The 21,548-nt window shown below is 48.6% G+C and overlaps 2 protein-coding genes and 1 pseudogene across 2 annotated transcripts in view; all 3 read left to right on the top strand.

Moving 5' to 3' along the window:
* Nucleotides 1-7,516, top strand: part of LOC121164323 (A disintegrin and metalloproteinase with thrombospondin motifs 2-like) — a 180,963-nt gene extending 173,447 nt beyond the window's left edge. The window contains exons 21-22 of the mRNA XM_040992462.1: nt 292-381; nt 7,059-7,516. Coding sequence (XP_040848396.1) covers nt 292-381; nt 7,059-7,516 — 548 coding nt within the window. The remainder of the gene's footprint in view (nt 1-291; nt 382-7,058) is intronic.
* LOC121164484 (MRN complex-interacting protein-like) overlaps nt 1-21,548 on the top strand; it is an 813,414-nt gene that overhangs the window by 675,660 nt on the left and 116,206 nt on the right. The gene's annotated exons all lie outside the window — the stretch shown is intronic.
* On the top strand, nt 10,372-10,853 carry LOC121164535 (annotated as a pseudogene).

Genomic DNA, 21,548 nt, shown 5'->3' with positions numbered 1-21,548 from the left:
GGAACTGTCAGGTGCACCTGCACGACTGGAAGGCAAGTGGGGTTTCTCCTTCCCAACAAGCTGCTCTGTTATCCCAGCTTGGGACTGGAGCCTTGGAATGGAGACTGCTGTGGAGCACACATGGGGGAAGAGATCTGGGAGAACTAGCCAGGGCCTCAGATCCGTGACTTGAGTTGGGCGTGGGCAAGACAACTGGGGCCTGTGTGTCCCAAGGGAGCTGTGTTGCTCTTCCGCCCGGGGTAGTGGTCGTGAGTCCCAGCCCCGTGTCCCAGCAGCCTCTCTTCTCTGCAGGAAACACCTCGGACCCCTCCAAGAAAAGCTACGTGGTGCAGTGGCTGTCCCGCCCAGATGGCGACAAGCCCGTTCAGAAGATCTCGTCAAGTAACCGGCCCGTTTATAACTCTGCCTCTGCCCTCCAGTGCATGCCCTGCGCCCTGTGGAGCTTGCCTTGGGCTCCCCTCCTTTCTCTCTCTGGGAAGCTCCCTTGATTCTCCCTGAGCTCTCTTGGGTGAAATCTTGACTCCCGGGCCTGTGTGTGCTCGGCGTCTTTTTCCGCGGAGCCTGTGTCTCCTGCCGCTGCTGCGAGCCGGGCCCAGGCCTGGCAGTGGCATGGCCTGGGGCCCTGGCCTCTTGTTTGGGTGGGGGTGGGGTTGGGGAGGCCGGGAGCTGACTGGCGATGGCTTGTAAAGGGGCAAAGATCCGTCGTGGTGCTGGAGGGGCCAAAGGCCCAAGTGCAAATGTGACCACTTCTCCGCCGTGTGACCAGCTCATGGGGCCACCTCGCTCTAGGCTGAAGCTGCTGCTCGGAAGTCCGAGGGGGAAGCCTGCCTTGGCCCCTTTCACACGCGGCCCGCCCACCCTGGGGGCGAGGCCAGAGGGGCTCTAGGCCGCGTGTTTTTCTTTTTTTCTCTCGTCATGCCGGGTGATGACTCAGCCCTGAGCTTCCGGCGGCGTCAGGGGCTTCCCGGCTGCCACTGCTGTTGCTGCTGCTGCTGTCCCTTGCTGAATGTGTCCTTCTGACTTGTGAAACTGTGGCCTGCTTCCGTCCGGCCCTCGCGTCTAACTCACACAGCCCTGCACCCCGCCTTCTCAGGGGTCCTGGTCACGCAGAGGAGGCGGAGGCGACCTGTCCCCGCAGTGGGACCTCGGGGGACACACAACCACTTCCACTCTGTCCATTTGCCCTGATGGCCTTTCTTCATCGTGTGCGCATGACCCTGACCATGAGGTTGAGAGAATGAGAGAGAGAGAGAGGTTGTCTGATATGGCTGTGCCTCATCTTCCAGTATGAACAACTACAGAATTACCTCAATTTTTATTGCTTTTGTGCTTAGAAAACAAACTATGTAGAAAATGCCTTAAAGTCGAAAGCGAACAGAACAGGCTGCTAACTTCAGCGTCAGAGGGTATGAGGCAGGCAGGGGATGTGCAGGGGAAGCCGGTCCGATTCACCCTGCAAGGTAAGAGCCGAGTCTGGATGGCCTTGCCCCCGCTGCGTCGACACAGGTGCACGGGTCTCAATCCATCTCTGCAGGAAGGGGCGGGGGTTCCCATGTCGATGCCCACTTAGCCAGTCGGCAATGACTGTTGCGTGGAGCCTCCGTGGGGGCTCCGACTGCGAGGCCTTACACCCAGAGGGTGACACACCTGGGCCCTTAGCCGTGACCAATGTAGCACCCCCGGCCCTCCTGCCACCTTCGTGTTAGCACTGCGTCCCTGCTGGACCCCGCCCGCCACCGCCGCCCCTCCCTCACCCTCCCACCCCGGCACTAATTACTGTTATGTACATAATCGGTGTGTAGCTGTGTCCTAATCCTCACGACTGTTAACTCCCAACTCTGACGAGGTGACGTGAGTGACCCGCGTGGCTGAGCAGGCGCTGCAGCCCGCCTGGGGCCTTGTGCTCTCTGTCTATATGCACTTTGGTTTATCAGGGATATTTTATTAGTGTTTTTGTATGTACTTAATGACGTATCTATCCCATGGGTTCCATTGTTGTTGCTTTCTGTTTTACTTTTTGAAATGAGATGACGTTAGTGTGTGTGCCAAAGTGACTGTGAAAATGACCCTTTGTTCCTCCTGATGATGGAAAACAAACAAACAAACAAGACTTCCTGTCATGCATCTCACAAATAAACTCAATAAAACATTCAGTGACGCTGGGTGCTCGGCCTTTGGCAGGCTGATGGCTCCTTCCTTCGCCGTCATGGCTGACCGTATGTGACGCTGATCCTCTGAGTTCTGACTCAGGTGCTGTCCCTGCCTGACGAAGGCAGTCTGGGCGTGTGGCCCTCATGGGTACTTGTGAAACTAACACAGCAGCACCTATAGGGCTCCACAGGGGCTTTCTGAGGTTGCTTTGGGCTCCCCATGCAGGAGGCCAGTCCCTCGCCGTTCTTACCGGGCACAGAGTGCCTGAGGGCTCTCTCCCTGGCTCTGGAGGCAGAGGACAGGGTCCGGGTCTTTGCCCTGGCTCCCAGCACAATGCTCAGTCTTAGGTGACCTGTTCAGGGAGCAAGAGGTGCTTCTAGCGCACACAGGGAGCTGGGCAGGGCAGTAGTGGCCCTGTCTGGTCACCACGATCACAGGCATGTATGGCTGCGTGTGCATGTGTTATGCATGCTTAGTGCCGCCCACTGTGTTCCGAGCTCTGCTCTTAGTGGTCCCTGCACCTGTCCATAAGGACAGCATGGACAGTCATGTGAAAGAGAGGCATGGAGCTACCCAGCCTTGTGGAAACGGCCTCTGGGCCCAGGCCCAAGCTGTAGGCGCTGCAGCAACCATGGCTGCTTTGGCTTTGCAGAGCTACGCTTGTGACCAGGAGGCATCATAGCTTGAGAGTCACAGGGGGCTGGTGTGCCACAGGTGGCTTCCCATTCTGACTTCCCTCCCAGAGTGAGTCAAGAATCATTTCGCTGTGAAGGGACACCCCTGTCTGGGGCTCAGGCTAGCACCTGGCCACACAGGGGACAGCTAAAGAGTGCACCTAGAGAAAGGGAACCATTCACTTTTTAAACTAATGGAACTTTCTTCCGAATGGCAGGATGGGTCCATGAGCCCACCATCCATTTATTAAGGAACAAAAGAGGTTGTCTGCCTTCCAGCATCTTTAAAGGGTGGGCTACTTGGTGGGAGGGGGTGATTTGGGGTTTGCATAGAGCGGTCCCTGCTTGATTCTTTTCAGCATGACGGCTTCTGAGGGGGTGTAAGAGGCTCTGTTGGCACCAGTCAGCAGCAGCTCCCGCACACCAGGCCCAAGTGCCTCCCCAGGGTTCAAGGAACCAAAACTTGAACTTGAGACTTAAAATCCTTGTGCTCAGGTTCAGGGTTGTTTTTCTATTGCGCCCATTTTCTATGAAGGGCAGTCCTATTAAGCTCTCTCCTAAAATAAACGTGAAGTTAAAGAAGGAAGCGAGGCTGAAGGGAGCCCACCCAGGGAAAATGCCGCGTATGGATGACATTGAGACTGCCAAGATGGCAGGAGCAACAAGTTGCCCTTTAGGGTCCCCAGGGAGGGCTCCTATCTGAGACTCCAACAGACAGATGCCCAAGACTCTTATGGCAGAGAAGGGAGGGGTTTGCCCGGAACCTTCACTATCCCCTCACCTACTTCAAATCATCTCTAGGTAATGCACAGCCTCTAACATGATGGGAAGGCCTGGGATGTTTACCATACTGAATATACAGGGCATATCACAAGAAAAAAAAATATTATACATGTTCAGTCCAGATATTTTGAGGTCTGGGTGCAGAACCCATAGATAACAGTGAGCCAACTGAATCCTGTACAAGTTTCTAAGCTAATGGGAGCATCATCAAGCTTTTGACTAGTGGCTTTCCTCATACTTTTGCTCATTTCTGCACTTGTTTCACTGCTGACCCCCCACAGAGTGATGGGGCTGAGTGTCCTGAGGGAATCAGGTGCAGGAAAGAGGGTAAGAGGAGGCACAAGGGGGAAGGGCAGCCCCTCCTCTGGGCTAGGGCCGAGTGGGGACTTACTCAGCACCTGCCTTGTTCAGTTCTGATCCAGGCATGACTTTGACCAGGGCTCAGCCAGCCTTCTCGGTGAAGGGTCAGGTGGGAAACATTTCAGACTCTGGCCGGGCCTGTGCCCAACTCTGCCACTGTAGCAAGAAGGCAGCCCACGGTGATAAAAGAATAGACTGTTTTCCAGTAGAACCTTCTTTATGAAAGCAGGTGGAGGCAGGGGCCACAAGCCTGAGCCCTGTCCCAGGTAAATGTGAGCTGTGCTGTTCAGGGGTCTCAGCCTTGATCTTCATATACAGAAACAGACAGGAGCCGGAGAAGGGGTGTGACTGTGTGCTCCATCTAATCCAGCGCTTTCCCTTTCCAAGCCTTGGAGAAGGAGGCCCCTGGTGTGCCCTTGAGTGCTGGGACCAGATGTCTGCTGCCTGTGGTTCAGCTGCAGGGTGGAGGGGAAGGGATGGCAGGCAGGAAGGAGCAGGGTCGGGGATCATGTCTCCTCCACCCCAACTTGAGCCTGGTCTGACTCCGTCTGGGTACTGTGAAAGGCTTGTATCCAGGGGTAACAGCCTCCTAGCCCCAAAGCCCAAGGACCGTCCCTCATTCTGCCCACCTGGTTCCTGGAGCTCCTGCTGGGCAGGATGCCAGCTCCCAGTCCCTCTACACCTAGGCACCTTTCTCAGCCTCTGTGCTGGGGAATCACAGGGCTTTTCCTGAGCAGCCGCTGCTCTGTTTCTGTCTTACTCTAGCAGTGGCTGCTGCAGCCCACTGGAAAGAAGCTCAGAGGCAAAGCCAGGTCCACTCTTGGTGCTGTATGGTTCTATCTAGGTGAGCTCCTCGTCTGCAGGGTCTTTGCTGTTTTGGAATTCTCAACCTCCTGGGCTCTGACACCCTCAGCTACTCCATGGTCTCCTGTTCACATCTTCTGATTCAGTGGCTTTGGCCCCCAGGCCAAAGGTGACCAAACACAGCCCAGGGATCTGCCCTTGAAGGGGCTTTGGCAGGAGAATGAGAATGTCAGGCACCTGCCGGCAAGGACTTGGTACTGGGAAGACACGCAACCCTGTGAGACTACCTACTATGGGTAGCTCACATCCTGGGCTATGGTCAGGCTCAGCCTGCCCAGAGAAGATGTGTTTGAGCTGAGCCTCGTGGTGTTTGGAGGGAGGAAGTGTGGGGAGACACCCTTGCAGACACCAAGGTCCTGTGGCCATAGGGAACACAGCACAAGCTGGCAGCCCCGGGGCCTGAGTGAGGCTGGGAGATGAATTTCAGGGAGAGATGGTGGCACCTTCAGGTAGCAAATAACCTTGTGAATGGCCCAGGGTGAGCAGGGAAAAAGGATGGGGTTACGGAGGCCAGGAGTCAAGAGTAGAAGGAGAGGGAGAAAGGAGTGTAGACTTGGTCAAGGACACCTCTGAGACAGTTCCAGCCTTGGAGATGAAAGGGTTGGGGGTGAGGGAGCAGAAGGTGTAAGGGGTCACCAAGGCTGGAGCCCTGGGGTTCTCCCTGAGGCATTGCAGGCTGGACATGTTGAGGCTCAGGCATTGCTGGGACCTGTGGGAGTGATGGTGGAGCTTGGGCCATGGCCAATAGACAGGTGTCTGCCAGGGTGTGAAGCTGCAGGAGCTGCTGGGTGGTTTAAGCCAGTCTCAGACCTCGAGGGAAGAATCCCAGGCTGGGCAGCGTCCACGCAGGAGGAGTAGGAGGGTGCCAGGCCCACCAGCCTTCGGCGAGAGGAGGCTTTGTTTGCTGCCAGAAATTCCAGGGCAAGGCACACATTCAGAGGTAGGTAGGGTGGCAGACTGGAGCATGGCAGAGAGACGGTCAGGTGGGGGCCCCATCCAGAGCCTGTCTTGTTTTGTCTTCTTCCATTCTTCCCTCTCCTCTCTCTCCTTTCAGAGATGGGCTCAGTTGAGGCAGGTGAGGGGAAGGAGATCATGGCAGAGCCTGGGGCAGGGTTAAAGTTACCTTTGTGGCTGAGCAGAGGACCCAAGCAGACAGGATCAGGAACACGAACAGTTCCAAGATGCGCTCTCCAGTACCCAAGCTTTATATGAATCGTGTTGCCATGTGTGGTCTAGTTGGGGCAGTCAGGGCCAGAGAAGAAGTGAGGCAATCTGGGAAGAATACAGTGAGCACATCAGGAGCTGGATGGCTCAGACTGACCCAACTGCAGCTGGCCTGCAGGCCAGGGCCAGCAGAGCCCCACAGGAGGAGAGATGGTGGTGGCTTCTGTGGCAGAGTTCTGATTCTCCTGCAGGCTGGATCACACGCTGTGGATAGTCATTCCCAGGGTGGAAAGGAAGGCAGAGATGTCCTGGGCCCAGAGCTTAGTCTCTGCAAAGGTGCCAAGTTTGCTTGGGAATGACCAGGAGCTCAGCATGGCAGGGCCCAAGTGCTAGATAGAACACTGGCTGGACATGAGGCCGTGGGGTAAGTCAAGGCAAGCGTGAGAAAGCCTACATGGGCTTCTGATTTCTCTTTAGCCTGTGCTCAGTGGCCAAAGTCATTTGAAGAGGCAGAATAACAATGGGAAGTAGGAGTGATAGGACACAGGAGGCCACAGGCCAGGCCTTGGGATTGACTGTTGGGTTTTAGGAACTGACTACTTCAGGTTTGACTTTGTCTAGTTACCCCTTTGTGGTTTGTGGTTTGAGTCAAATTCTGTCTGCCTACCATCGAACGTTCCCTGAGATTCCGTGTGGGGTGTCGATGGTGGAGCTCTGGCCAAGCTCCCTTCCCTAAGATGATACTGGAGTCACTCATGTCTGTCTCCGACCTTGAAGAGCATGGGGAGATCTGCATTAGTTGGGACCTGCCTGGAAGAGGGGAGCACACGGCTGCTCACAGCTGGTACAGTGCACTCTGGAGTGGGGAGCTCCAGGGGGACTTCCTGGCTGCCCCCACCCGCAATCCACACTTTCCGTCTCAGCTCACCTGCCTGTCTGCTGCCTCTCGCCTCTGTCACACCACGCCTCCTCCTGCAAGCCGCACCCTCCAGAGGGGGAAACAGAGTCCTCCCCCACCCCTTCTCTTGTCCTTTGGTTATTTGTGCCACTTGTGTCTTTCAGAAGGCCACTGCCAGGGCGACAAGTCAATGTTCTGTAGGATGGAAGTCTTGTCTCGCTACTGCTCCACCCCAAGCTACAACAAGCTGTGCTGCAAGTCCTGTAACCTATACCGCAACCTCACTACAGCGGACGACAGGCTGGAACCCCCGCCTGGAAAGCACAATGACATAGAAGTGTTCATGCCCACGTTCCCAGCACCCACTCCGGTCACTGAGGCACCACTGTCTCCAGTCATCCCGCTGGAGGTCCCTGGCAACACCTCCAGCATCAATGCCACGGAGGACCAGCCGGAAGTCAACGCTGTGGATGCTCCCTACAAACCCCATGGCATGGAGGAGGAAGCCCAGCCTCCCAACCGGATCCCACGACGCCCAAGCCCTTACGAGAAGACCAGGAACCGAAGGATCCAAGAGCTCATTGATGAGATACGGAGGAAAGAGGTGCTCACAAAGTTCTAATAAAGCGGAAAGATAGCAGCCTATCATTTTTGTTCTTGCTTATCGAGATGGCCCACAGGATAGCCAGTGCTGTGTTGTGGAAATCAAGTCAAACTTCCTGATTCCAAAAGGCTCTGAGGAAACAGAGGCGGGGGCATGACAGCAAGCACGGGCGTGAGCACATGCTAACCAGGTTAGCAAGTGTTTCTCAGCGCAGGGACAGCCTGGATCCCACAGAAGTGGTGCCTGTGTGTGGGGAGGAGGGCAAAGTGGTTCTCTAGTTCCATCAGCAAGTGAGGGGGGAGGGCAGACATGGAACTCAAAGAAATTGGCCCTAAGCTTCTGAGAATCTCTTTTCCTGTGGCATCGTGGCACATTTTCTTTCCAAGCCCTGATGCTCTGCCTCATGGTAACACTTAGGATTGAAAAGCAACCAGTCACTAAGATGAGTACCGTGGAGCAGAGATCACGATGTGTAAGGGCTAATGGCAGGTGGTCAGGATGAGAGTAGTGGCCAACTGGGAATGGCTAATGGCTGGTGGTTGATGGCTGGCAGTAGCCATTGCTGCCACATGAAGTGTGTGTGTGTCTCTCTTCTCCACTAACCCTGCTCTTGCCACATTATGCACTTTTCCAGAAGCATAGATTTACCTGTGAACATGTTCCATCTTGAAAGGTCTGTTCAGAATACTTTAAGAGGACCTTGTATTCTCTAAGTGTCCCACTCCACCAGGCAGCAAATTCTGGTCTCCTGTCTTGGCTTGATGCTTTTTTGTTCATAAATGAAGGATTAAGGAAGAACAAGTTGGCCCACCTGGTGCTCATGCTGTACTGCATTTGTGGCCTATTTCTTTTTCAGAAAAGCGATAGAGGCACGAGGACAGGGAGAACTTCCAGGCCTCTTCTCCACTGGCCATGGCCTTGGTGACCACCACCCAGGCTCTGGTATTTGACTCCAATGTTCTCCAAGCAGCTTGGCCTCAATCCCTTCCTCCCAAGGATTATCAGAAGGATGAGGGGGTCACGGGCTCTGCTGAGGTTCTCCTTTCCCAGCAAGGGCTGGGCGGGTTGGGGGCAGATTGCAAGCAGCCGCCAGGCACCAAGCTAACAGACTCCAGCTGCTGTGCTCTATGGGCCCCAGCATGCTTCTCAATCTCACCCTGACCTGCCGTATTTCTGTGTCAGGGGCAGAGGTGGAGAAGGCCTGCTTTGCCTCTTGCTCTTTCAATCTTGAACATCTCTGTTGTCAGCAGAATGGTGCTTTGTGAACAAGGAAGCCACAGTGGGAAGGCAGCAGGGAGTGGACAGCAGAAGGGAGACTAACTTTTGCCTTTGGCTGCACTCATACTTTGCAAGCATGCAGTTGGATTCTCCCAAACCATAAGTCCCAGGATACATGAGTTCCTAAACTGGGCCAACAGACAAGCAATTCTGATGCCCCTTTGTGTCAGGGAAAGTTTTAGAGGTTATGTTCTGATCATAGATCTTCTAGAAGTCTGTCTTGATCAGGTTTCCATTACATAAACAAGAACACTGGGATTCAGGAGGATGTTGAGCTTTGAGGTACAGAGGCCATTTTTCTCAATCTGCCTGTGTGGGTATGTTTGGGTGCATAGCCTGAGGACCACAGTGAGGAGGCAGGAGCCAGCCTGAGTGGTGATGCTGACTTCCAAACTGGATGGTAGCTGTCCCCTGCAGGAGTCCCACCTCCTGCCAACCTGTCTCATCCCCTCAGTCATCCCTGCCCATACATGCCTGTCCCCTGGGGTCTCCCAGCCAACACAAGGAACTCCTTTTGACACTTCCTCCTGGCAGCCCTTCTTGATGAAGATGTGCTCTAGAGTGTGTCTGCTACTCTGCCTTTTCTAGAACCAGGGAATGGTGCCCACAGCTCATCTTCATTTGTTGAGCCCAGGGCAACTGGTGCTACTCAGACTGAATGACTGGACTTGCCTTATGTAGGTCCCTGGGGTGTGAAGGATGCTTGGGGGACACTCCTCTCCAGATCTGGGGAAGCAGGGCTTGATAGAGGCTCTCAGGTGACCTGTCCTTGGTTCAAGAGGCAGAGATGCCCTTTGGCAACTGCATGCCTGCATGGCTGTGCCACAAGTGCCTTGGGCCGGTTATCACAGGGTTCCCTAGAACTTGGTGATCCTCTGAGAACGACAGTTCCCCCAGCCCTACTCCCAGGTGTGGAGACTGCTGGATAAGGTGTTGCGGGCCAAGTCTGCACGTCCAGAGGTGGCTGCTGAGGCAGAGGGCTCCGGGAGTAGTGGGGATGCAGGAGGACACCTTAAGGGGTTGGGGAGTCCTAGCATAGGGCTGAGACCTGGGCTGTCAAAGGCACCAGCAATTCTGACAACTCGGTCACTTCTTCACGCAGACTTCTGGGACCTGGTGCTCCAATTTTCCATGGTATTTTCTGTATAAGCCTTTCATTTGTATTTCAAGGGGTTTTTTGTTTGTTTGTTTGTTTGGGGTACAGCAATGGTGCTCACTGATGATGTCTGTGTCAGCTAAAGCCTCATGGCTGTGTGCTCCTGGGGGACAGTGACCACGATGTTCAATGCAGGTGCTGAGTTCCAATCACAAAACTATCTTTTCTGATAATAGCCACCGATACTTTTTTGTTCTATGCAATAAAATTTGACTCCTTACTTGGATAAGTTATTAAAGTTGAAAATGTCTGTTTTGCAAATCACATCTGTGTGGTCTGTGCCTTGACTACCCATGCCCTTCCTCCTGAGCTCTGGCAGGTGGGAGCCTGAGGATGTGCTGCCTTTACCAGGCCAAGATGTGGGGCAGCACTGTGAGTGCTGAGCTGTGGTTGCTTGAGCCAGCATCCAGGAAGGGCCAGAGGTACCCAGAGAGGCGCCATGGGGAAAATTGTGTAGCAGCTTAAAGCCACACTGGAGAATGTCACCAATCTGCGGCCTGTGGGCAAGGACTTCCACTGGCACCTCACTATGAAATGTGGTGAGGTTTTGGAGAAGTGGCACTACATCCACCAGATGGATAGTGTGGCCCTAAAGGAAGGCCAAGGCAGCACCTCTGTGGCAAAACAGTGTGCGTGGGAACACTCCATCAAAATTCTGAGCAGCACAATCAAGTCTTATAATGTTGAAGACAATGACAAGTTCAAGACAACAGTCACATTTGAATGCTGGGGCCTCTGTTGATTTCCAGCCTTAGGCCAGTCTTGTTACCAAAGGTGTGGAGTCCAGGAGTCTTCATCAGGCTGCAGGAGAAGGTTTGTAATGAGCAGGCAGGCTCAGGAGTGTCGGGGAATCCACGAGTTCACCAATCAGTTTCTGAAGTGCTGAACTCTCTGCCTGCATCCTTACCTTAAGAACTGAGAATGGCCTGGTACGGTGCCCTGGTGGCTGGAATCCGCAAGAGCCCCCAGCTGTACTGGAGTGCAGGGAGGCGGTGGTGCCTTCAGGCACCATTTCCTCCTTGATCACAGCCCTTCCGTCCTAGTACTGGATTTCCACGAAAACAAAAAAATACAGAACGAAAGCCTAACGTTTAAGTGCTGAGTTATAGTTGAAGTTCAGAGGAATGGAAAATACTTTTGTCAAATCCTTTCTTTTTTGCCTGGAATTGAAATTTAATTGAGAGTCCTATATTTCTCCTTGCTAAATTTGATCACCCAACTTGTCTTCAGTACACTGTATTTTGAGAAAACTCCCATTCCCCATGGTCCCGAGGTTTTACCGGGGTTGGGGGAGGTGCAGGGTCGGGGTTGGCAGAGGAACTTCCTTCTGATAAGATTTTTAAGTGTAGCACATGTTGCTTTTAAACAACATGGAACTGGCAGTTGTTGGATATTCTGTGCATGCCTGTGAGTCAGATTTGTTTTTAAATATTTTTTTCTTAATTTTTTTTATCTCCTAGTTCTAATAGTTTGACAGAAAGTTGTTTTAATGTCTCCCACTAGTTGCTCTGACTAGGATGTAGCATGCGCCAGTATGCATGAGAACCAAGCTTGGGAGTGGGCAGGGCTGGGCTAGGCCACAGTACCCACTAGTAAAAGCTGGGACTGGAAGCAGGTTGGGCTGGGCTGGGCTGGGGCACAGCACCAACCAGCACATATGAGAACTGAGCCTGGGGACAGGTATGGTACCAACCAGCACATGTGAGAACCAAGCTTGGGGGCAGGCATGGTAAGGTTTATGGGGTCACCATGATATGGCTGCAGTACCTGCTGGTAATACGAAAGCCAGGCTTGAGGGCAGGCTGGGCTGGGCTAGGCCTCAGAATCTACCAGTTTCCATAAGAACTGGGGTTGGAGGCAGGGCTGACCAGGCAGTCTCACCCACCAGTACGTGCATTGATTGTTACTAGGGACAGACTGAATTTGAGCTACACAACCAATGCACAGGAGAGCCAGGTGTGAGAATCTCCCAGACAAGGTTTCTTGGGGAGGGGAGCTCCCCAGCTGGGCCACTGTGCTCAACCCCCAACCTCAGAGAAAATCACATAGACATGAGGCTTAATCCTGGAGCACATGTTGTAGGAGTGGGCCACCTCAATTGTTGCTGACTCAGGCACAAGAATAGAGAGTATATTCAGATGCACACAAAAGACAAACAGGCAGTTCATCTAAGTCAACAGAAGACTTGGAGTATCTCACCCAAAGATGGAAAACAGGACAGATTGAACCACACTGCAACAGGCTCTACAGGCACATTGAGGTAACAGAGACAGTCAACAAACCTCGAAAGCAATTTCTCATGTGCATTGAAGCCGACAACTTCTCAGAATACTCATGACCACTCAAGGGACACCTTCAGAATGTTCCTTCCCACATTGGGGTCTCCAAGGTGACAGCAAATGACTACGATTGTTCCTGAGCGCTATAATCGGAAGCGGCACACTTCCCCTGCCATCCCCTCAATCACAGGAGAAAAAACTGAACTGTCTCATGCACCTTCCTTCCGCCCTGACCCTCTTCACCCCAACCCCCCTCATCTAAGTAATCAATATTAAAATAGCAATTTTTAAAATCGCTCCCACTAATTGTGGATTGTACTGTTTCTCCTAAACAATCACAAGTTTTCCCATTCTTGTTAAAAAAATAAATAAATAAAATAACAACAACAAAAAACATTGTTTACTAGTTGGAGGCCATCAATAGGGAAGTGCAGAGATTTCTCATGGTTCTTTGGTGACATTATTCCTTTATCTTTACGAATTGACCAATTTTATTCCTAAAAATAGAAGCTTTCCTTGAAGCTTTCCCCTAAGAGTGAGCTGTCTTCGTGTGATAATCATTTCTATTACTCTGTTTCCAAGTTCTCTGTGTTCTATGTATTCTACTTATACCTTATACACATCATTTTAACGTAGTCTAACATTTCAGTGGATTACATTGTAACTGGACATTTCACACCATGGCAGGTGCCAACACTGGTCTGTAGGCCTCCCATGTGTTCTCTGCTTTCTTGCCTTCCTCTAGATTTGATGCTTTTCCATTTTACTTTTAATGACTATTCAAGAAGTTTCAACAAGGACTCTTGATTTGCCTAAATCTGTTTTTACTCTCAAGCTGAACCTTTTCAATCAACCCAAAGGCTTAGCACTGTGGTCTCCAGCTGTCAATTTTCATTTCATTGTGGACAAATAAAGAATTTGAATAAAATAAAAACACAAGATATTTGAATACGACCAACTTAAAAAAGTTTTGAGGTATAATAGACATGCAACAAACTGCATATGTTTAGATACGTAATTTGGCAAGTTCTGAAATATGAGGGAACTCATAACACTCATAAAAACCATTAAAATATACAAATAAAAATACAAACTTAATTCTTCAACATAAGCTCCACCAAGTTCAAGATGCTCTGTTGCAGAGAGCAAGCACAATAACACCAGACATAAATTTAGGATGTTTGTTAAGAAGAGTCTTTATTAGTCAAACTTGGCTACAGCAACTTCTTCTATACTCCAGGAACCACTGCACTGCGTGGCCGGCCATGCAGCAGTCATTTCCGATCAAGATGATGCGTGTTACAAATCACTCAACTTGCATCTTAGGCCAATCAAGTACAGAGCAGATAGCTGTGTTTAGCCATGCTCGAAACCTAGTACTGCCTTGGGGTGCCATTAGCCAGCTGCACCCTACTACAACTCTTCTTGTCACAAATCTTTAAGGAAACACTTCGGAATATCAATCCCACTTGTCTAAAATCTCCATCGAGAACTCTGCTTTTGTCTGCTGCTGACCTGCATGTGCAGTTTTGGGACTCACTGTAGTTATGCACTAGGTGAATGATGGAGTGGTCCTATGGCATTGGCAATTGTCCTGCTGTTTGTCATCAGTCCTCTTCAACTAGGGCACAAGCAAGGCTAGTTTATTCCCTCTCAAACTGATGTGAATGGTTTGCTGCTTCTGGCTTCACCTTCAACACACTATTTCCCATTTTATTTTTTTGTAGATTTATTTATTAATCTGAAATAGTTACAGAAAGAGGGGTAAACACTCAGAAAGAGAATTTCATCCACTGTTTAACTCTCTGGATGACTGTAATGGCCAGACCTGGGTCAGGCTGAAGCCAGGAGTGAGGACCTTCATCCAGGTTTCCCACATGGACACAGGGGCCCAGACACTCGGTCATCTTCTGTTGCTTTCCCAGGCACATTTGCAGGGAACTGGGTTGGAACCAGGGACAGAAAGCAGCACCTTTATGGGATGCCAGCATCACAGACGGTGGCTTTTCCCAATACTTCAGAATGCCAGGCCCATCATGTTCCTTCTAAAACAAATCTGTGTCTAAAAACTGCTAATATTCTTAAGGCATTGTGCTGTACTTTTTTTTTTTTTTTGCTATGTACTCTTATAAAGGATCAAGGATTTCACTATTCTTCCATGCAAGTTCCAATAAATTTGATGTTTGTGCTTGTTTCAGTTTTAGCAGAATTCATATTGTTCTGTGAACAGCACTTTTCAAATTGGTGTCTTAACATTCTTGGGGCCTCCGCCTAGATCCTCTTCAGATACATTATAGCAACTTAGTACAAGTTCATTTTGGTACCCCCAAAAATCAAGATCCATGCATAACTTTATAATACAGTTTCCACAAACTATTGAAAACCTTGTTATAGCACATCTTTTACAGAAACTAACTGAAGGTATATCACAGATTTAATTGTGAAATGTAGAAAACTCCAGCATAACCATGAAGAAAGAGTTTTAATATATAAGGTTAGAAAAAAGATTTCCTAGTTATGGTCTGTAGGAATTTTTTTTAAAGACTTACACATTTTCATTGGAAAGGCAGATCTACAGAGAGAAGAGACAAAGCTCTTCCATCTGCTGCTTCACTCCCCAAGCAGCCACAATGACCGGAGCTAAGACAATATTTAGCCAGGATCCAGAATCCTCCCCAGGTCTTACACGCAGGTGCAGAAAGCGGATATGAAATGAGCAGCCAGGACATGAACTGGCGCCTGTATGAGACACTGGCCCCAAGAGGTGGAGGATCGGCCAGCTGAGCCAACGCACTGCCCAAGACTATAAGATTTTAAAAAGATTAATGAAATTCTGCTATCAGCCCTTTCTTGCCATATGACACAACTGAGTTTAGATTAGAAAGGATGCTTGTTGTCAGTGACTATGATATGCTTTCTGGAACTTACATGAATATTGTATTGGAATGCAGCAGTATTTCCTTTGCTTTACTAACCACTTTGAAAAATTAATTGTAAAGCCATGTGACTGTGATATTTGCAAAGCTCTTGGTTGACAAGGGACTTGTTTATAGATCATGTAATTCTTGAGTGCCAACACTAACCAAACTTAAAAAAAATGGGCATGATATTTCACCGAAGAAGACATATTGATTGGCAAATATGTTGGGGAAAGATGACCAAAATCTTTAGTCTATTAGAGACATTCCTTTTAAAACTACAATGAGTTAACATTAGTGCAATTAGAGTGAAAAAACACTGGCTGTGTGTAAGCTACAGCCCTTGCTGTTGGCACCATTTGGAAAATGAACCAACAGACAGAAGGTCTGTCTCTCCCTCTCTAACTCTGCCTTTCACATAAATGCATCTTGCTTTAAGATAAGCAAAACAATCAAACCTTGAAAATACCAAATACCGGGAGAATGAGGAGCAATGATGAGGCAAAATAGGCTGAAACACTTGGATAATATGGCAGCTTCCTATAGTTAATTGTTCACTTTTCATGTCACTTATCAATCCTGTGCATGCAGACTTAACCAGTGAAAAACAAAATGTTTATGTATAGACACACAGAGAAAACCCAAGACTTGCAAAGAAATGATATACACATAATTAAAACATCAAAATAAAGGAGAAGTATTTGTAGTAAAAATGGCTCAATGGCTGGCACTGTGGCACAGGAAAATAAAGCTGCTGCCAGTGATACCAGCACATCATAGAGGCACCAATTCAAGTTTTGGCTGCCTCACTTTCAATCCAGCTCCCACTTAGTGGCCTGCAAAAAGCAGAGGCAAATGGCCCAAGTGCTTAGGCCCCTTCCAACCACATGGGAGACCCATGAGAAGCTTATAGTCTCTGGCTTCTCCACTGGCCCATCCCTGGCTGTTGTGGCCATCTGGGAAATGAAAAAGTAGAGAGAAGACCTATATCTGTGTTTTTTTCATTTCTCTCTGTAGCTCTCTCATATGAATAAATAAAATAAATAAAGGTAATGATGGCCTAAAATTCTTGAGAAATCAAATGGCAGACATCAAATCACTAATGAATATTGCAGAGAATAACATAAAAGAAAAATAGAAAAAAAACACACAACAACAAAAAGCCCACAAACCCTATGTCTAAGCATATCATATTTGAATTAGAGAAAATCAATGAAAAGGGAAAGAATAAACTTGAAAGATGACAGAGGAGGAACAAACTACCTTACATTAAGACCTCCCCAGAAACCAGAAAGGAATATTTTCGTGTCATGACCATAGAATTTGTGACCTTGCTAAATTCACTAGCTTTAGGAGTTTCTCTGTTGTTTTCATACTCTCCTGTGGGAGTGGTAACCCAAGAGGGAGGTGCCCGGTATTTCCCTACTAGGTCACTCCCACTCCCAAATTATGCACTCTGCAGGTGGTTCTGGAGTTTAACTTGACAGATTTAGCCCCCAGTGCCAGCCTCTGCCACCTGATGCTGCGGCAGAACCCAACCAACCCTCACCCACTCTAATTTTTGCTTGCACCAGTCGGAACAGTCAGCCCAACCTGGTTTTTCCCTGATCTAGCTCACAGGAGGCCCACAGGTGTTGTAGCCCTGCCTGATCTGGTCTACCCCCATCCCAACTCACATTCTCCCACGGGAGTGATAGTCCAGCAGGAGAGTCCACATTCTCCCTGCAGGTTTTGCTCCCCCCCTGCTGGTTATCACGTGTGCTGGTTGGGCTCCGTGGCCACATCCGGTATGGCTCATCTCACCTTGGCATTCCATAATGTGCACCAGTCTGTGTCGTGAATGAACCTGACCCGACCCACACTCCGTTCTGGTGCTCAGATTCACCAGCGGTTGATGTGAACTAGTTCAGCCTGGTCTGCCCCAGACCTATGCCAAATGTATGCCAGTGAGTATCTTTCTCTGGTCTGGTCTGGTCTGGATTGCTCCCTATCATAGTTCTTGCACTCACCTGCAGGGACTATGTCCCAACAGAAGAGTTTCCCAAGCTCTTCCATCAGAACCTCTCCCTGTGCCAGATCTTGCGCATACTGGTGGGTCAATGAGCCAGCCCTACTTAGTCTACCTCCCATCCTGGTAGGAAGAGTAGCCATTTTTTGCTGGCCTTGAATCCATTCCAGTTGTTACTGTTGGATGTTTCAGCCCAGCCAAAGCTTGTCCATACCCAGACACAGCTCATACATGGCTCAGTGGGCGCAGAGACCTAGCCTAGTCCGTCCTACATCTACCCAGATTCTCCAGAGCACCAGATGGTGCTGGCATCTGGTCCCCAGTTCACACTTGTGCCTAGGGAGATTGCAGCCATATCCAGACCAGAACGCAGCCTCCATACTCTCCCATGGGAACCCCAACCCAGCAAGTGTGTATGCTCACAGCTCCCAACCAAGCCTATTCCCAGCCCTAGATTATGCACATGCCATGGTTGCTCTGACCAAGTTGGCTTAAGCCCTCACCTGTCTTAGCCTTTGCCTCTGATGCTGTGGCCCAGTATCCCTGGTTCATGCAGACCAGTCAGCATAAGAGCCTAGCTCAGCATGATCTGTGCTCCATCATGATTTCTGTTCTTCCTTGTGAATTAAGGTTTGCTCGGCCCTGCCCGGCACACCCCGTACTTTAGGATGCACATTCGGGTGCTACTGCCTTGACCTGCCAAGACTGTTGTCAGTTCCTTTACCCGTGAGTGATGGCAGGTTCCATGGTCACACCTAGCTCAGCCCATCACCACCCCAGCTCATGAGCTAACCAGCAGGACTTGTATTTCCACAGGGTTTGGCCCATCCTTCCCCAGACCTGGTTCTCTCATGTGCTGGTTGGTGTCTTGACTCTGCCAAGTGTGACCCATCCCCAGTTCCACCACTCAGTCAGGTACTGGAACCTAGCCCTGCTAGACAGGCCCCCATCCATAGTTTTTGTGTGAACTGGTATGTGGCAGTCAGTGATACTCTATGCTAACAGCCCAACTCATGATTCCCATGTGGGCTGGTGAATCAGTCTGGCCCAAATAGATCTTATGGACTCTCTTCTCCAAACCATCAGGTCTCAGTCCCCATGCTTGTCAAAAAGTTCTGTGACACCATTGCTGGGAATCACCCAGAAGTCATCCCTCACCTACACTGCCTGGCAGCAGTGACTTTGCCCCAGCATTGGTTCCGGACTGGCTGGGGCACCTCCCACAGCCGCCACACTGCAGGGGGCTCCTTTTGTCCCAATCCCATGGCTGAACACTCCTCTCTTTCTCTTTGTAAATCTGCCTTTCCAAAAAAAAAAAAATATATATATATATATATTTTTTTTTTTAATTTTCCATTTAACTATTTTTAAAATATTATCTACTGTTGAAAATTTTGACATTTCCACTCATGACTGGAATGGTCACACTTTCTTAAATACTGTTAAAACATCTAATCTTAAAATCTTGTTTCATGGACCTGGCCTGGTAGTGTATCAGCTGAAGTCCTTGCCTTGCACACACCAGGATCACATATGCACACCAGTTCTAATCCTGGCAGCCGCACTTCCCATCCAGCTCCCTGCTTGTAGCCTGGGAAAGCAGTCAAGGATAGCCCAAAGCCTTGGGACTCTGCATCCAAGAGAGCCTCAAGAAGCTCCTGGATCCTGGCTTCAGATTAGCTCAGCTCCGGCCATTGCAGCCACCTGGGGAGTGAATCATCAGACAGACGATCTTCCTATCTGGCTTTTCTCTCTGTGTATCTGACTTTCCAATAAAAATAAATTTTTAATAAAAATCTTGTTTCATAATTCCAGTCTCTATTATTTTAAAGTTAGTATCCACCATCTCTTTGCTTACCAACTGTTGAAACTTTCCTGATTTGTTTTTTTCATAATTCTGCATTGTATGTTAAGACATTTCCAGTGAAGCTCTGGATATTTAGTTTTTACAGGAAATGTTTTCTTAATAGGCCACTTATCTTCAGTTTTTCAGTTGTGGTCACCAGTTCCATTTCAGCTTCCATGGGCTGCGGCTCCACGATCAGTTCAGCCTTCTGTGTATGTACTCCACTGTTTGGCTCTATCCCATATGGCCAGTATTAGACCTAAGCAATGGACCGTCCTGTCAGTGTCAGATCTCCAAGTGCATAGATCAGCGGGAAACCTAGACTCCACTGCTACTCCATGAGATCACTTTCTTGGACTTCCCCTTCTGTCATTGCCCTAACATCTTCCAGTTCCCAGAAGCCATTTCCTCTTCCAGTTTTCATTGAAATGCAAGGCTTTACAACTCATGAATACGTCCAACTCCAGTGCAAAAGGGAGAAAGACACTACGAGAAAGAAGCAGTAGGGATCTTCCCAAATCTGCGTGGCCCACAGTTCCTTACTAGTTTTAGATGCTCACGCAATCATCATTCTTACCCCCGGAATGCCAAAATGGTATTACTTAATAAGATTCTGGTTTCCTTTCCAAATCTGCCTGCTACTATCACTTCTCAGGGTTGCAAGACAGATCCACAAACATACATAGTGAGAGAAAATGGAGTGTGTTTATCCCATTTAGAAGTGGAACTGGTATCAACGTCAAGTTATTTTATTTCTAATGATTGCATTCCTGGAAGATGTACTCCTACTCAGAAATTTTCCAAGAATATGTGAACATTCTGAATGGAAGCTTCATGTTCATCACTTTATCCAATAACTTTTTTTTGGCCTCCATTTTTATTATAAATTTAAACATGCAGACAAGCATTAAGGATGATCAAGGAGTATCTCAATACCCACCAAAAAGATCCAACAGCAGTTGGCTGAGTTTACATATTTATTTGAAATACACTAAAAACATCAAGAATTTTTTAACTTCAAAATCCTACATGCCTCTCCTAAGGACATTATCTTACACACCAATATCATATCACATCTAAGAAAATTAAACATATCACACTATCTAATATGCATTCCATCTTCACATTACTACATATATCCCCCAAATGTCTTTGACAGCCACTTTGCTTGATTAAATCAGAAGCCAATGAAGGATGACACTTTCCATTTTGGCTACTCCTTGCATGTCTTACTCCACAAGAGTCTGCTTTTTCTTATACTGGCTTTTTGAAAGTCCAGAGCAGTTGTCATGCACAATGTCCCAAACTCTGGATCCATCTATCTTCTCACTGTATAATTAAACTTGCTCCTCTATTCTTCACATTTCTTGTAAAGAGGAAGAAGAGTCTAGATAAGACATTTAGCTGAAGTTTAGTTACACATTTTGGTTCTTCATTCTGTATCTTGTCAGGAATCAATTAATACCAACTGGGCCCATGGGCCAGGTGGGGTAGCCTAGTGGCTCCTTGCCTTACATGCACCAGAATCCCATAAGTGTGCCAGTTCTAATCCCAGCAGCTGTCTTCCCATCCAGCTCCCTGCCTGTGGCCTGGGAAAGCAGTCAAAGACGGCCCAAAGCCTTGGGATCCTGCACCCACATGGGAGACCCAGAAGAAACTCTGGGTTCCTAGTTTGGATCGGTGCAGCTCCAGTCATTGCAGCCACTTGGAGAGTGAATCAGCTGACAAAAGATCTTCCTCTCTGTATGCCCGACTTTCCATTAAAAATAAATAAATCTTAAAAAAAAAAAATACCAACTGGGCCCATGAGAAAAACTTAGGTTGACAACCAGGTCTCACCTTCCCACCCCACCCCACCCCCAAATATTTTGAGTAAATGGCATCTGTGATATTTTGATGCCATGAAAATAATGTTCCTTGAAACTTTTTTTTTAACCTATGGATTTTATCCTTCATTGATTTTTGCCAGTCTTAATTAAGGGGTATAAAATGGTACATTTGGAAGATGGTGTTCTTAATAACTTTAGGAAATGTTTTCTTTTTTCTTTAACCATTCTATGCCTCCTTGTAGAGTGTTACAGTGATCCTTCTGGATATCAATTGCCTAAACGTGGCCAATGCGAGAGGCTGTAAGATGGCTTAGGTGCTTCAGATATTACCCTCCTAGTCCTCAAAAGCAATCCTGAATGATTTCTCCTTCATAAAGATATTTCAGGCACACTTTAGACTTCTCCCATTCCAAACACGGAATCAGCCATTTCTCCAAGGAATCCTGGCTCCTGTTAGTAAGGCATTTAGAAACCAAAATATTGCTACCAAACCTGCTCACTGCTACTAGGTACAGTGTGAGGTTCTATTTAGAACCTCATTTTTCTTATAAAATATACTTAACTACCTAAAATGATATTTTCTGATGACTAAAATAACTCAACTAAGGAATATACTATCTGAGTACTGAACTTGTCCTAATCTTAAAACCTTTCTCAGACAGAAGGGACAAAGTACTTGTGTTAGGACAATGTTTAAATTGTACCAATTGTGAAAACCAAAGTTGGAGAAAACAGT

This window comes from Ochotona curzoniae, unplaced genomic scaffold (assembly GCF_017591425.1).
Source record: "Ochotona curzoniae isolate NIBS_2020 unplaced genomic scaffold, NIBS_Ocur_1.0 contig_1031, whole genome shotgun sequence".
Taxonomy (NCBI): Eukaryota; Metazoa; Chordata; class Mammalia; order Lagomorpha; family Ochotonidae; genus Ochotona; species Ochotona curzoniae.
Note: the sequence above shows the minus strand (reverse complement) of the source record. Positions and strands in the feature narration are given on the sequence as shown.